The sequence below is a fragment of the Saimiri boliviensis genome, chromosome 8, assembly GCF_048565385.1.
Source record: "Saimiri boliviensis isolate mSaiBol1 chromosome 8, mSaiBol1.pri, whole genome shotgun sequence".
Taxonomy (NCBI): domain Eukaryota; kingdom Metazoa; phylum Chordata; class Mammalia; order Primates; family Cebidae; genus Saimiri; species Saimiri boliviensis.
In genome coordinates, this window is record NC_133456.1 from 118,385,401 (window position 1) to 118,402,355 (window position 16,955).

General features: G+C 46.6%; 1 protein-coding gene across 1 annotated transcript in view; it reads left to right on the forward strand.

Annotated features, from left to right (window-relative positions):
• Nucleotides 1-12,133: 12,133 nt before the first annotated feature.
• ADARB2 (adenosine deaminase RNA specific B2 (inactive)) overlaps nucleotides 12,134-16,955 on the forward strand; it is a 452,434-nt gene continuing 447,612 nt past the window's right edge. Inside the window, exon 1 of the mRNA XM_074405130.1 lies at nucleotides 12,134-12,567. Within this exon, the coding sequence (XP_074261231.1) occupies nucleotides 12,468-12,567 (100 nt within the window). The 5' untranslated portion in view covers nucleotides 12,134-12,467. The remainder of the gene's footprint in view (nucleotides 12,568-16,955) is intronic.

Consider the following 16,955-nt stretch of genomic DNA (forward strand, 5'->3'; position numbering starts at 1 on the left):
CATTTCACTCTCTTCTTGCTTGCATGGTTTTTGAAGAGAAGTCCAGTGTAATTCTTATCCTAGTTCCTCCTGAGGTAAATGTGTTTTTTTCTCTCCTCTCTCTATGTCTTTTAAAGAACTTCTTTTAAAACTGCCTTTTCTTTGGTTTTCTGCAGTCTAAACATGATATGCTTAGGTAGATTTTTTTTTTTTATTTATCCTTCATGATGTTCTCTGAGCTTCTGGGATTTATGATTTGATATCTATCATTAGTTTTGGGATAATTCTCAGTCATTTTTACTAAATATATATTTTTTGAGATGGAGTTTCACTATATTGCCAGAATGGAGTGCAGTGGATCAATCTCAGCTCACTGCAACCTCCATTTCTCAAGTTCAAGCAATTCTCCTGCCTCAGCCTCCTGAGTAGCTGGGACTACAGGCTCACACCATCATGCCCAGCTAACTTTTGTATTTTTAGTAGAGACAGGTTTTTAGTAGGTTTTTTCATAGAGACATGTTGGCCAGGATGGTCTCGATCTCTTGACCTTGTGATCCACCTGCCTTGGCCTCCCTAAGTGCTGGGATCACAGGCATGAGCCACCATGCCCGACCCTTTTAATCTATCTTCTTTCTGGCATTTCTCATCACAACTTTTATAATTGTCCCACGGGTCTCACATAGGCTGGTGTGTCTTTTTTCCTGTTTCAAAAAGACTACTTTTACCTTCTCCTCCCACTGCCAGAAGCAGGAAGAGATTTTTCTCTGACCTTCTCTGTGAGAACTGGTCAAGTTCCTAGAGGTAATACTTGGAAATGGGTGCCCACCGCCCTATGACTGAGTCCCCCAGAGCTTTTGTGTCTCTGACTCCCCTGCATGGAACGCACAGCCACTTCTCAAGCACAGCTTGGGTTTTCTGCTGGCACTTGTTCCCACAGAGGTGTCTGCTCCTGGAGAGCTGCTCTGGTAAGTGTGGTTCTCTATCCACCCACCCGTCTCCACAATGTTTAGGGTGCTTGTTTTCCCCATGACCTCACTTCTCAGAAGAATCTAGGAATAATTGTTGATTTTCAGGAATTTTCTTCAGCTTTTTCCTCTGAAGAGGGCAAAGACTTTTAAGACCCTTACACTCTGAGCTGAAAATTAAAAGTTCTATCATTCAAAGAGAAACCCAATATTGTTTGCACTGTTACCAGGGATCCAACCCTAATTCTAATTTCTGAAAACAAAGGGGTATTAAAATAATAACCACCTATGATTTTTTTCTGTTTCACATGGGTGGAGAGAGCAGAAAGCCCTGTGATCAACAAATGAAGTGAGACATCCACTGCCCATGACTGAAATGGGCAGAAGGTTGGAAAGTAAAAGAAGCTGGTAACAGAGGTGTCAATTTGATTTTGAAGGAAAAATGGATAAAACATTTGTAAACAGGATTATCAGATATAGCTTCTTAACTGACTTGCTTAGGGTTAGACGAGAAACCCTTCATGGCCCCAGACGCCATGAACAGCAGGGGTTCTCACTCAGTTCCCATATAGCAGCTCAGCCAGAGAATTAAGTCATCAGCCTTCCACATGCACCTGCTTTTGAACAGGAGCTTCTATGGCTATGAAAGCTTTGGAAATTCATTATCATAGTTAATCATTCAAGGCTTCCTTTGGTCCTAAACGTCTATAAAATCCATGCAATGCTATGAGGAAAATCAAATTATTTAGACAAAAGTTAGAGAAATAAAAACTCACTTAAGAGTCTAAATCCAAGTTCCCTTTAGAATTGCATCCAAGGTAGGCTGAGCTGAAAAATCTGGGTGATCCTCTCCCCAACTCTGGGTGGGCTTACCTGAACTTACTTACCAGGATGAACCAGAAAATCCTTTTGAGTCCTTCCTCAAGAAACTGGGGCTGACTCAGGCAGGGGGCCCCAGGTGGGCACCTGGAGGACATTTTCATCCCTCACCACCTGACCCTCCAGAGTTCAGATCCAGCAGCATCATGGGGGAAAATGACAAGTGAGCAGGAGGTGGAAGCACTCACATGTCACGTGATTCATGTGACACTCATGTACACATGACACATTTCATGTGACACACGTCACGTTTCATGTGACATTTGTGTACACATCACATGATTTATGTGAAATTTGTGTACACATCACACATTTCATTTGACATTTGTGTACACCATGCAATTTATGTAACATTTGTGTACACATCATGTGATTCATGTGACATACACACATCACACATTTCATGTGACCTCGTGTACGTCATGAGTCATGTGACATTGTGTACATCACATGAGTCATGTGACACCCACAGTGCTTATAATAATTGTGGGGCATGCCCTAGAAATTTTTATAAATCTTATAAACATAAAATTAAACGTGTTGTTTACCAAGATAAATAATTTTCATCAAAGATTTGTTTTGTGAAAAGGCATGTTCGTTTGGGCTAGAAACCCTAGAAAACATGGCTGCATGCTCACTCATGAACTTCACAACATGGACTTCACTGAAATATTTTTCTTAAATGTGGGTGTAAATCACTGAATGCATCACTGTTTGGAGAACGACAATGGATATGAGACCATCAAACGTGTGTCATTTGAAAAGCAAAGATACATTGTAGAAAACGTGGATTAAATGGGATGTCAAGGAGGAAGGACAAGTGTGAGATCAGCAATCTCCCCACGCAGCCTCACCACCATGAGGTGCCCTGCGTGAGTGTTTTCCGCTCTCTGGATTTCCGTATCCAGCCAGGGGAATGTGCACCTGATCTCCAGGCCATTCCGTTTCCAATTATACACGGAACATGTCCAACCTGAGAGCAGAGGCCCCACCAATTTATTTTGAGGTCTTAGCATTTTTTTGAATACACATATTACTATGTTAACAATTTTAAAGTGCCTTTACTTTCCAATTATAACTAAATTAAGGATTTTAAAAATCTAAAACCCACAATATTTAATTATTAATGCAGCAGTTTTCAGAGAAATAAATGGTTATTTCAGCCATAAAACTGAGTGTCTAGTAAAAGTACAATTAACAGCAGTGTTTAGCAATCCTGTACTATCAGTTAAAACTAAAGAAAACATCGCCTTTTGTCTGTTTGTTTTTGTTTCATTTTGCTTTGTTTTGGAGACAGAGGCTTGCCATGCTGCCCCAGCTGGAAAGCACTGGCACAGTCACTGCTCACCGGAGCCCGGACCTCCTGGGCTCAAGACATCCTCCTGCCTCAGCCTCCTGAGAAGCTGGGACTACAGGTGTGTCCAACTAATTTTTTTAATTTCTTGTGGAGATGGGGGTCTCACTATGTTGCCGAGGCTTGTCTTGAACTCGTGGGCTCAAGCAATTCTCCTGCCTCAGCATCCCAAAATGCCAGGCTAGAAAATATTATTTTAAGAAAACAAAAATACATTTACAAATCATATAAATCATGAAAAGCTACACATCAAAATTATTAAAATCCAATGCTAAAATTATTGAAATATGATTGTACATGTAGACTGCAGATGTAAGATTAGATGGTTTTAAACGGCATCTTTAAAATTTTCCCTTTTTAAAAAGAAAAACCATATTAGCATATTTCCTTTTATTTATCAGAAACTGTTTCCTGGATACGAAAGAAATGGAAAACATTTTAATAATAGCCCAAAGTTATTTTCCCTTCCCATCATTTTGTAGAAAAGCCTTGGATTCATTGTTGCTTTAATGACCAGCCTCTTGACTCCCAGCCAAGAGGAGGGGTGTTTTCGGGGCCTCAGATCCTCTGGGATGCGGCCACTGAAACCGTGGATCAGCCCGTGGCACCACAGCAGATTGCAGCGCAGAGCAGACGTGGCTGCAGGCCTGGCCTCACACCCAGCAGGCTCCACTGCCGCCAGCAATTACAGAAGACAACAGCACAGATCTGCGCCAGAGGCTGCACACCCACCCACACATGGCTGTCCTGCCCTGCCCCCACTGTCGTCTGTGAGCTCACACAGCCCACCTTCGTTCGGTCCAGCACTGGCCATGTGTCACGTCCACTGACTGCACTCGAGCTGCAATTCACATGGATCGCTACCACTGTCCTGCAGATCGGATCTCCCTCTGATGTGCTGTCGGCTGTGGAGGACCAGGATGGAAACCAAGATGACTTTCCGCAGCCCTGCATCCGCCCCACCCACGGCCAGGCTGCTCCAGGCTTCAGGGACGCCTCAGTGCCGTGACTCCAGGATGCCGCCTCCGACAGTTGGATTTCACCAAAGCACTGAAGCATCAGCGTGGACACTGCTGTTTACATGATAATATTAAACTAAGTATTGCTGGACAGCCAATGTCCAAGGACGACAGGCCCCTGGTGACACGCAACTGATGTTTGTGCGTGCCTGGGAACGTGGCGCTTCACAGAAGCAACCTCCCCTGATCCTCACAGCACGGTGAGGTGAAGATTTATGTGGACACCCCACAGATGCAGACAGCACAGCTGACGTCACGTAGGTAGCAGGTGACTCAACTGAGACGTGGGCTGAGAGGTCTGCTTGGCCCCCACACCTACACCCTCCCTGTGTCAGCCCCCACATACACACCCCTGCACACACGGCTCAGAGGACTTGCTTTTCTATTCCACCAGCTGCTTGTTTGCCTTGGACTTATTCATTTCTCTTGGAATGTGTTTGAATCGCCTTCTTTCTGCATTCTTTCTTCTTCAAAGACTGCCATGGTCTCTCCCATGACGTTTCCCAAATATGTTTTAGCAATATTTGTGGAGAAGCAAAGGGTCGATGAAATAGAGACGGCGTGAGAAAAGCTGGTTGTATTCTCCAACCTCCTCCCCATCCCAGTGAAAAATCTATCCACATAAAATATGTCCATTTAGTTAATATCTGTAGACAATAAAAGGAGACAAGCCCCCCACAGGCACATGTACAATACATTCCCAAGGTGCACACCAGATGAAAACAGACCCTCAGCACTGCTGTCTAAAGCATGAGTTCCCTGCATTTTGTTTTACCATGATATAACAAACATCTGCACAGCACCCTGTATGCCCAGCAGTGTTCTGAGCCTCACAAATGCTGACTTTCTTCAACCACATAACAACCCTGTGCCTTCTGTGGATCAGGGCATGAAGCCACAGCCCATGTGGCCAAGACAGGGAGGGAGCCCAGTGGCTCTGCCCTCTGGGCTCCGGCTGCACACCGAGCCCCTTCCTAGGGCTGAAGGGCATGAGCCCTCTGCTGCCTGTGGACCTGTAGGGTGCTCGGCAAGGCAACACCTGGTTCGTTATTCTCCAGTACCAGCACACACAGGTTTCCATGTTCTGGTAACTCTTACCAATGGTAACTTGCTTAAAAGCATCTCCACCAAAATGCTTGGAGGAAATACTGCTTCCCTGGCACAGAAGGCCAGGCCAGGGTCAGAGCTCAACAGCGGGAACTTCCCCCAGGGACGGGGTTTTGAAGGCACCGATGGCTATATAAATAATTTGAGCACTGAAAATATGAAAAAGGAAGCATGGACTTGGAAAAGTGGCTTCGTTTTTCATAAAATGTTAGTAGAACCCCAATGTCCCTAGGATGATTGTCAAGCTGAAAACCCAGAATTATGACCCAAATTGCTTGTGTGAGGCTGAGAAGGGCAGCTTCGCGGGCAGGAGCCACGGGTCAACTCCATTTCCCTCTTTTCCTCCTGGTGGGAGAAGGCCCCCCAAGTGCATCGGCCATGGCTGCAGGGCCCCTGCTATGCCATCCATCCTGGGGCCACAGCTGATGGCCTCTGCACGCAGGCACCGTTCTGGTGGGACACCTTCCTCTGCCTCCTGTTCACTTTGCTGATTCCTCTTGCAATTGTGGTGGAAGGTGCCGCTGTGTTTCCCAGAAGTGGGTGGGCAGGGTTTCTCTCCTAGTGTACACATTAGTCCTCAGAGCAAGGGTGCTCTGCAGGGACCCAGGGTTTGAGGAATAAGAGGCTGTAACTGCATTTCATGGGATTTGGCTGTCTGGCTGGCCTCTGAGTACTGGGTGGACACAATAGCTGCAAAGCAGTTCCTTCGTCACCTTCTGTTTGCACACGTCCCATCTAGTTCAGCGACGTTTTCTGCCAATGTGTGCGGTTACCTATCACGAAGCCCACACTCACTCATTTAAGGGATAATATTGCATGGTTTTGATTCACACGGCAACCTCACATCCCCTCGGCAATTGTCCATTTTACTCGTTTGTCGGCTCAAAAAGCCTAGATAGACAGTGGGGCCTACATCAGGGGCTTCTCCCTGACCCCCACCCGGAGCCCGGTCAGGCTGGGGTCTCCGGGAAGCAGAAACCCAAGGCCATCCAGCTCCTGAGGCTTCATCCTTGTGCAGAAACCAATAAGGGTTTCCCTGGCTCTTCCTCTCCCTGCTGGAACCAAATTTATGGAATTAAAATCCAGGGTTTTAAAATTAACGCTATCAATGGCCACAGAAGCCAGTTCAAGCATCAAAAGCACGCGACAAGCAGGTCCACTCAGGCCTCTGCACGTGGTACCCGGAGGCCAAGGCCAGGGTGAGAGCCGGGAAATGAAGAATTGGAGTTTTGAAAATGCACACCACCTGCATCTCAGATATCAGGAGCACCAAGGAAGCCGGAGGAGGAAACGAAGTGTTTAGACTCTAAACATCAGAGTGGAAAATTGAAATAAATTCATCACATCAGCCTACGCTAGTTTAAATAACAGAAATAATTCCTGACAAGCTTTCCTTTCTTCCTTTCAATTTATTACATTAACACCCCAAACCATTAATTCCTTCTGTGTTTTGTTTTCCTCTTCTCTTCCTGGGGTCACACAGCGCTCTGGGAATATGACATCGTGCATTTTGAAAATCACTGGTTCAAAGAGAAGACTTGGAAAGTGTGAAAAAAATTAGCTCTTTGAACCACACTTGTTTAAGACACAAAGAAACACCGAAGGTGGGCCGTGCGTAATGTAGCTTTAAATAATGGTAATTTCTATGATTCCATAAAATACTAAGGTTTCCCGTTTCAGAAACTAGCCACCAAGGGCATTGTCAATGCAAATGTAAGTAATTGAATCTACTAGGATATTGAAAAGGATTATTTCAGGCCATTATTTCTCATATCCTGCACAAATATTTAGTAGTAAAATACCATACTTTACTCCATCCAAAGGCCACAGACATCGTAAAACAGTGATCAGCACATTTTCCCTGCAGCTGGCAGAGCCAGCTCATGAACAACGTGGACCCTCAGGAAGAAATGGAATCAGCTGTTACAATTAGCCTTGAGGAAAGATTGATGATGGAGGTCACCTGTGCTGCATAACAGATGGGCCTGGGAGCTGCCGGGCTGTGGGCTGGAAGCCTCTATCTCCGAGTTCCCTCGATCTCAAAGACTGTCCTGATTTTCAGTGCTTTCTGCTGGTCACAGGTAAGTTAGTGATTAAAATCAATGCACTGTGTTAAAAGAAGGCACTGAACGTCTTAAATGACTTTGGCATTTCGGGATCATTCACAAAGAGCTTTGCATCCTTCTTTACCTTCATGGCTGTTCTGTGCCATCATCTTCCCTTGTTTTACAGGTGATGATTGGAGAGGGTTATGTCTTTCCCAACATATTCTATCCATAGCACCAACCTATGCAGAATTTGGAGTCTGCTTTTGTGATTATGCATGTAGGACTTAATTCACTTGTACTTTCCAAGTACTGTCTTTCTATTTTATTTGTTATTTTTTTGAGATGGAGTCTTGCTTTGTAGCCCAAGCTGGAGTGCAGTGGTGTAATCTCGGCTCACTGCAAACTCTGCCTCCTGGGTTCAAGCGATTCTTATGCCTCAGCCTCCCCAGTAGTGGGGTTTACAGGTATGCACCACCATGCCTGGCTAATTTTTGTATTTTTAGTAATGATGGGGTTTTGCCATGTTGGCCAGGCTGGACTTGAACTCCTGACCTCAGGTGATCCACCCACCTGCTCCACACCAAGTTCATTCAAGAAATTGTGAAGTGTGCATTTGGTGTTCTCAAACCATAGGTATGCCTCAGAGAAAAATGAACACAGGGAAATGCTAACTCTGGCAAAGGTGTAGTATAGAAAGCATTTCATATTCAAGATGCTCCTCTGTGTCCTGGGACTTCTCTGCTGCCCACTCCCCTTCACCAGCCTCCTTCTGTGCCCTTTGAAGAGAATGTGAATACAAATGCATTTGGCATAGCAGGCATATTGCACAATATTGCTTGGTGATACTTTTAGGTCTCATGCCCAAGTTCTTTGATGTGAGTTATTTAAATTTAAAAACAATGGCTGAAGATGAAAGAGTAAAATGTCCCCTTATGCTATTTCTTGTAAAAAGTCATAATTGTGTGTCATATGTGATGATAAAGTGAGTCATCAAATATAAATGTCTCCAGGGAATCCTCTGTTCTGCTCTTTTGGACCTGGTAAAATTGTCTGATAGAGGGAAGGGGATATTAACTAAAATTCTGATTCTAAAGAAATCATGTTTGTGTGTCAGTGTTTTTGTTTTGGGAAACCAGTAAGAAATCAAGTTAGCCAATTCTTTAAATTAACTGTCTGGAAATACACACATTGCATTGCATGAAGAACTGAAGTATTATAAGTCAGTATTGACCATCAGGGCTTTGAAGCAAAGAGTAATTGTCCCTATTTTTAGATGGGACAAGGAGTTGGGAGGAAAACGTTCAGGAATGGGCATAGGAAGACCTGATTATGGGTTAGGAGATGCCTCAGGAAGTATGCCTTAGGTCTCTCTTTTGCAGAAGTAAAAGATCAGGGCAGTTGTGTGAATCTATGAAATTTCTCATGGCTGTGATTTTGGGGATGGATTGGAACCTTATATTCAGGTAGTGGCTCTGCTGCTCTCTGACAACATGACATGGATCTAGATGTAAACACTTCACCTTTGTAACCTCAGTTGGAAAATGAGAATGGTAAGGTCTGTCTGCACTGTATGTTGGTTCCGAGGGAAGGAAAATTCTGATATTTTTCTATACATGTATAGATTATGCACACACATGGACTCATTTAAACTTTGAGTCACTATTTAATGTGTTTTCCCTTATCTCAAGAAGGCTTGCAAAAGTTCACAAAATCTACCAATTTCAGACTGCAGGGTAAAATACCAGCAGGGCAAAGTGGTTAGGAGCCCCAGGCTGTGCAGTTAGGATGTGCTGACTGTGAGTCCTGACGTGTAACCCATGTGACTTCTAGCAAGTCACCTAAGTTGTCTGAGCCTCTGCTTCCTCGCCTCTAAAATGAATATTCTTTCAGTCATGCTGCCATCGAGGTCTTGTGCGTTAAATGAGAGTCACTATAAAATGTAAGTGCAGAGCCGCACCTTGATCACAGCAAGCGCTGCCTCAGTGGCAACTATCAGCGTGTGCCATGCAAACATGCTTGTGTCTCAGTGGCAAAGCCACAGAGAGACGTGGTTTTGCTTCTTGTGGTTCTTGTGATCTGTGGAGAGACAGACATTGAAGCAAAATATCACACAGAAGACCTGAAACACTGCAGACCGATGCGAGCAACGTGGAGCCGGGGGAGCTGAGAAAGTCCGGCAGGAGGCCCCTTTCTGCCCGTGACTGAGAAGACTCCTCCTTCCGCACACACGTGCCACTCGGGCATGGGACTCACTGCGGGGGCAGTACTGTCCCTCCCATCCAGCCAAGGGCTCCTTTCTGTGCCTCGCCCGGGCTGCTGTGGCTTTGTGGCTGCCGCTTCCTCCTTGCAATCTCTCTGCCAGGGCTTTGTTCTGTGGGAAGAGCAGAGACTGAGTGTGAAGTAGCTGGAGACACCACAGCGACATCTCCTGATGGGCACAGGGTGAGACTGGCTTCTGCTCCTCTTCCAAGGCTGCTCATCCCGCACGCTGCTAAGCTGCACGGAGGCTCTGTGGGAACAGGCAGGAGGTGAGGAGGCTCGTCGGGGATGGCAGCTTCCCAGCACTGCTCACTCACAGCCCTGCCTGCAATGAGAGTGAGACGAGCTGGGACTGCGCTGCAGTTCACGTGCCTGTCACTGCCAGCCTCTGCTTGAAAGCCCCTCTGTGACGAGAAACAAATGCCTTCTCGCCCAGCCGTCACCCTACCAACATCTATTATGCATCGTCTTATGCAAAATAAATAAAATACAGAAAACAGCATGTATCTCTGTGGAAGCAGCATTTTCATAAATTATACAAAAATGAGCGAATTGGTGGAACTTCAAGAAATGTGAAGGCTTGCCAAAATTTTGCTCTTAACTAACTTTCAAATTAGGGTCCAAAGTCAGAATTCAAAGACAGGTTTCAGTTTTGTTTCCTCACTCCACCAGCATGGGAAGAAAATGTAACTGAGAAGGATTACTTTCCAGCCACCATACCTGCTCTTTGGGTGAAACAAGGGTCAGGGCATGCGAGTCTGCAGATAACGCCATTGCTCCGTGTGAGGATGGAGCTACTGGGGCCGTTCGTAAGTGCTGACTGCCTTGCGGGGGCTGTGTGTGTCTGTGAAGCTCGTCTGAAGCACCTTCCCTTGGTGACTCCACCTCCTGATGGGTTTTCTGCAGACACAGAAGTAGGGCAACTTTGGTGATGAGTGCAGGCGTATTGTGTGAAGCTCAGAAGTTTCACAGGCAGAGTCCTAGAGCTGTATTTCTGGATATAGTTTAAGCATTCAGATATTTCAGATATTGCAGAGAGGAGGTGGGAGGGCCACGTGCCTTCTCAACCCTGGCTGCAAATTATCAGCAGGGCCGAGCTATGCTGTTCTGGCAACAGGACTGTGGAACCCAGCACTGAAGAAGGATGTTGGTTTGATGGTGGTCCTCAGTCTGACTTGGGCCAGACAGTTCAACATTCTAAAAGGGAAGTGCAGAAGCCCTGTCTTTCTGAGGCCTATCTGTAACACATGCTCATTCTTTCCAAATTATTTGCTGGAAAACAACAATCATAAAGTTGTTAATATGTGCCAGTTCCTGTCTATACTGGTTGATACTGATTCACAAGTATGAATGAACTTATGAGGTGGGTGACATTGTGATCCCCAATTTACAGATGGGGAAACTGAGGCACGGTTTAACTTGCCCAAGGTCATAGCAGTGGAGTTAAGATTTGAAATCAAATGTCTTATGCTCTCTTATCGATGAAAACTGAGCTGCTATGTGTCAGCTCACCACGTAACACCACAGGAACATCCCAATTATTTCCAATGTTTCTCACAGGGATTATTTTTTCTCATAATAAAAATCATCTGGAAATGTCTGGGCCCATAAACAGCTTGAAAAGGGTGCACATGAAGCAGTGAATAACAGCAATATGTGTGCCATTTTTATATCAACATGTTCATGTGTGCTAATGAATTTTACAGTGGATTTTTAAAAAAAATCATTATTATAAGCTGATGTAACTTAAATCCAAGATACAGTGAAGATTACCAGATTTTATTCCTCTTTATATTTTACACAAGACTTCTAGGGTTCCATGGGTATAATCTTGAAACATAGGCCATTCCTGGAAAAAAAAAAATTGCTTGTAACCATTGCAATGTGCAACGCACCACTTTCTTTCATCCAAGTGTTACATTTGGCAACAAGATTCTCGGATGAGAGCCCCCTCTTCCTTTTGTGTCACTGTTTCCTAAACAAAGCAACACCTGAAATTCCTGACGGCAGAAATCAGACTCAGATCCCGAAACCTCTGTCTGTATGCAAGGTTTCTGTGCTGCAAAGGAAAAGGCCAGGGATAAGAAGGGAGAGAGGGAGAGAGGGAGAGAGGAAAGAGAAACCCGCGGCGCAGCCAGCGCAGCCCGGCCTCAGGCGGAGGCTCACACCCCTCCCGGCGGGCGCTGCCGGCCTCGGTCCCCGTCTCCGCATTTCTGAGACGGGCGCGGGGAGCACGGCCGCGAATTAACGAGGTAAAAGCTACGGGTCCCCGTGTCAGCCGAGCGGTCCCGCGGAGCCCGATGCTGCCGGGCAGGGTCCCCCCGGAGGCCGCCAGTCTCCCGCAGACGCGCCGCGCTGCGCCCCGGACCCCGGCGAGCGTTGCCTCGGGCCCAAGCCGGGTTCGCGGCCGCCGGGCGCCGCTGACGTCAGGGCCGCCGCGCGGTTGTGATTGGAGCGGATGAGACGCCGCGGCGGCAAATAGACGCGCTCCCTGCGTGTCGGCTTCAAAGTGGCTGGTGCCAAACAACTCGCAGAGGCGCAAAAGTGGCCGCCCCGCGCGCGCCCGGAGCCCAAACCAGGCGGCGGCCGCGGGAGCCGGGAGCGCTCAGGACGCCCGCGCCCTTCGCGTCCTCGGGGGCCGGGGAGCCGCCCGCTCCGCGCGCCCAGCCCGGCCCGGCCCGGCGGGAGCGGGTCGCCGAGAACCGTCCGGGAGACACCGGCACCGACGCGGCGCGCGCTCCTGCTCCGTCCTGCGAAGTGTCCGCTCCCGGTTTCCAGCCTCGGAAGCTCCGCGGCGGCGGCGGCGGCGGGAAGGAGGCGGCGGAGGCGCCCCGGGCTCCGCGACCCGGCGTCGGCCATGACCTCGGTCCTGGGCGGCGGCAGAGGCCCCGGAGGGCTGAGCAGCCAACTCAGATGCAAGCCCAAGAGGAGGAGGCGGCGGCGCTCCAAGCGCAGAGGTAAGGACCGCGCGGCGCGGGCCCTGCGTCCGCCCCGGCCTCTGCCGAGCGCCCCGGGCTTGTCTGTTCTGAGCACTTCACTTCGGGGCGCTGGCGGGACAGCCCCTCCGTGCAGGGCGCTGGGAGTTCGTATCCCCGTGTCCATGGTCTGAGGGCTCTTCGCGCGCAGATGGGACAGCGAGCAGCCTCTCAGTGACGCGTTTGGGGAGCCGGGACAGAGCGCGGCGAGGAGCCCCCCGTGGACCCCGCGGTCCCCACTCCGCACACGGGGCTGGCACCGCCTCCCACCTTCCCGGGGCCTAAGGAAATACCTACTTAAGCCAATGTCCCCAAAAGCAGGGGACGAGCCCTCGCGCGGGCTACCCCATCCCAGCCGTCCCCGAGGCAGGGGCGGGCGGAGCCCAGTGGCCGCCTCCCCAGGTGGGTTGGCAGCTTTGACTCCGTGGGACCCGTCGTTTTGTAAACACTGGGACCTACAGAGAACTTAGGGCTCGTCCTCGGAGACATAAGCAGAATCGAATCCCTGGGAACAGAAAGAAGCACCCCATTTTGTTAGTGGTGGGAGAAAAAAACCCGCAAGGCAGGAAAGGAGGAAAAGCAGCTGGCGGCAGTTGCCGCTGAGAAACTGCCAGGCTGCGCCTTTTTATGAGATCGCTGGGGCTGGGCCGCTCCGAAGTTGGCCAGGGCCGCAGCCGGCCAGGGCCACGCACACCAGGGCTGGTGCAGAACCGGCGACCGCTCCGCTGTGAGCGACGTCCGGTGCCACGGAAAGATGAAAAGATCCTTCTCGTGCCGCCTCCTCTCTCCCAGAGAGGACCCTGTGTCACTGTCAGCTCCTGGGGAGCCTGCAGGAGAAAGTTGAGCTCTTGGCATGATTTGAAATGTGCCGGTATTTTAAGGGAATGTAGAACTGTAAAGACAGTTGGAAAAACACAGCTAGCGCTGATCAGCTTTGCCAGCTGTTTGAAAGCAGGAGGCAATGTTCGCTGTGTTTGGAGTTGTCCGTGTTTCCTGGAGAATTCTCATCTTTGCATTGGCCTGAGATAAGTTTCCACCAGACCATTCTTTCTCCTGTGTGCCCTCTGTCACCAGGCCCTTTACTGCGTCCTCCAATAATAGAAATTATCCAGACAGTCTGAAGCATAAATGGCAATAGCAAACAGTCGTTGATTATGACCCAACGTCAGGACCACGGGGAGGGTATGGGGCCCCGCAACTTCCTCTAAAGGTTTCAGGAGGGGGCTGATGTTGTGATTCTCCTTTAACTCTCAAGCTGCTACGGTGTGTGCTTGCGATGCACTTTGTCATTTGAAATTATCGTTTTGAAACAGACCTGTTAGTGTGCTCTGAAGATAATGCCAGCACAAAGTGGCGTTGCTATTGAGAAAGTCGCCGGGTTGAATAATGAATGTGACTTTTAAAAGAGGGAAAAAGGAAGCGTCATCTCTATACTTCCAGTGTTCACGTCTCCCAACATTTTTTGCTTAGTCTATTTAGATATTTAGAGTTGACGAATGTGGAGTAATAGTTCACAATAAAGCAGTTGATAGAAATAGAAACTGGTGGGAAGTTCAGCCTTTCTCCAAATTCACTTACCTTGCCATGAATGTCAGTCGTGCTAGCTCAGAAAGTATTCAATTTAAGAGAAAAAGGCAAATCTGGAGAAACACTTCATTTGCTATAAACTTAACTTTAGCAATTCAAAATAAAATTCCTATACCAAATAGTACCATACCTTGGCTATTTTGAATATATCAGGTCCCTTAATTTTCATAGACAAAAATTAAAGCGGGAAAGGGCATTGAGGATTTGTACACTGATTTCTATTACGAAGAGATTTGTGGCATCGGGGAGAATTTCCCATGGCACCTGCCGGCAGCTGTCTTGATAGGAAAGTCAAATCAAATCGCTAAATATTCCATTTTTGGGGAAACGTAACCATGTAGATGCACCTGATCAAATTAAAAGGTGACACAGCCAGGTAAGAGACACGCTAAATAATTATTTGCATTTTACTGGGAATAGATCACTTCATCTATGATACCTAATTATTACAGATGTTGTTTTTTCTATTTTATCAAAAACCATGGCTAGTTTAAATTATGTCCTAATTGTCATGAATCTTAACAACCATAAATGAACAGAATAACCTCAACTTTTAAGCTTATATGGTATTAAAACTGTGTACTTGCCACAATTTAAAATCCATGTGTGTATGAGAGACTGTTAAGGAATTCTAGTGTGGCTCTATTGGGTACTGAAGACACTGATAGGGGCACAAAGTAAAGGCTCTTTTTTATAGGGGAATAAAGACAATTAAGATACATTCTGACCTTGTTGCCTGTGAGGTGTGTATTTCCACCTAGCCTAAGGGACAAGAATCATTTTTGAAGATGCATGATAACTTTTAGTTTCCCAGTGTGGTGAAATGTGGTTTCCTTGTCTATATGTGCACTCTGAGAGTGACTTTGGCATGATATGCTTCTTATCGGAATGATCCATGAGCTCTGAAAGCATGCTGTAACTACAGCTGAAGTGTGGTCATGACACAATACTTACATTAAGTACGATCCATCTTCCTGGAAATGATGTTCTTGCCTGTGGAGGGTGTATTTTAGTTACCATGCCACAAAGGAAGCTGTATGTATCTTTAAAAATAAAAAAATCTACCTTCGTCACAGAATATGACTTTCAGGTATTATTTGGCAGGAACCTGAATTTCTCTCTCAGATAAACTTTGAAGAAGATTCTCAGAATATGTCTCCCCGCACATCAATTCTACTTCTGTTATTTTACTGGGACCTAGTGTTGTACAGTTTTGCATTTTCTGTTTTATTTTTCAGTAGGGACTTTCTTTTAGAAATTATTCATAAATGGTTTAAATGTTTCATGTAAATGAAAAATGCCAAAATTTGACTCTTTTATGGGAGAAAAACAAGCTGCTAAAAAAGAAAAGCTGTAGAAAGGACAGGGAAAACCTCTGTCGTTTTTGTATCTATGGCAAAGCAATCTTCATATCCCATGACACACACGAGGCACGTCAGTATGTCCTGCGCCTGCCTCATTCAGAGCCGTTCAGAGAATAATAGCACTTGGAGTTTATGGAGACTCTTACCTGCCATCGCCAAATACCCATGGAGTTCATTTCTCACAGAGAGTACCAAGAGATTGCACGTTATTTTATAGTTCTTGGTAGAATTACACGAGGTGATTATGTACAAATCCATATTATGTGGTTATAGAGAGTAACATCTGCCTGTATTAGAAAATAACTCAATGTGTAAGTATTATAAAAGGATACATTTTAACAAAAAAATAAAGAAAAAGATTTAAAGAATTTTTTGTTAGTATCAGTTCAACCAGGTAGCGGAAGAGGCAGAACTCATCAAAACAGTATAGTATATAAAAATAAATCACTTTAAAATATGCCAACAAATCTCTGAACCCTGGGATAAATAACTTCACAGTAATATGTATTAGGAATTTCTTGAATTTTTTAGTTATTCAAACAGTGCAGATATTCTGTTTTGTATATCTTTTTCTTTGTGAATGTATTTTTTTCTAAAAGAAGCTTTCCATTGGCATAAAAGCCATTTTGCAAATGAAACATTTTTAATCTTCTGCCCATTACTCTGCATAATGTGTAAAATGACTGAAGTTTCTTTGAAAAAGGCTCTCTCAAGGCAAACGTATCTGGAAGTAGATTGAGAACCAATCCGAAATCAGCTGGTTCCACAAGGTGCATTGGAGGCTGGCGTTTTAGAAGCGGTGTGTCAATCTTCATAGACTGGAAAGGGGAAGGGGCTCTGGGAGTGACCGGCGATACGGCACCCGCTGTTGCCCGGGCCTGGGCCGGCCGCCTTCGGGCTTTGGCACAGGGCACCTCTTTGAGGCATTTGACAACAAAATAAGTTAACTTGAAATTCAGGTATTGTTCTAGCATGGTTGGTTATACAGAGTTTTAGCAACTTGAAAATGCATTTTGAGCATGAGGGAGCTCTCTAAAAGTAAAGCCGTGAGTCACAGGAAGGTGTGGAGAACGGGCAGGTTGCTGAATGTTGTGAAATGCAAATAAAAAGTTGGCAAAAGGAACAAAGTAAGTCGAGCAGATGGATGGCAGACGCCGGCTTGCTGTGAAATGAAAATCCATGAAAAATTAATGAAATAGAAAGATTGTGCTAAGGATGAGGGCAGAGCGGCCGTGGGCTCCTCCGCCCCTGCAGTGCCATGGCTGTCGGCACCGGCGTCACCCTGGCCGGCGAGGGACACAGCCCTGCGAGGCAGCCGGCGGAGCCCCACGCCCTCCGTTTATCTCGCTGGCCGACAGCTCAAGAGGATGGGCTGGATTTGGTGATAAAATCAAATTGATTCAGCCGTTAACCAGCATC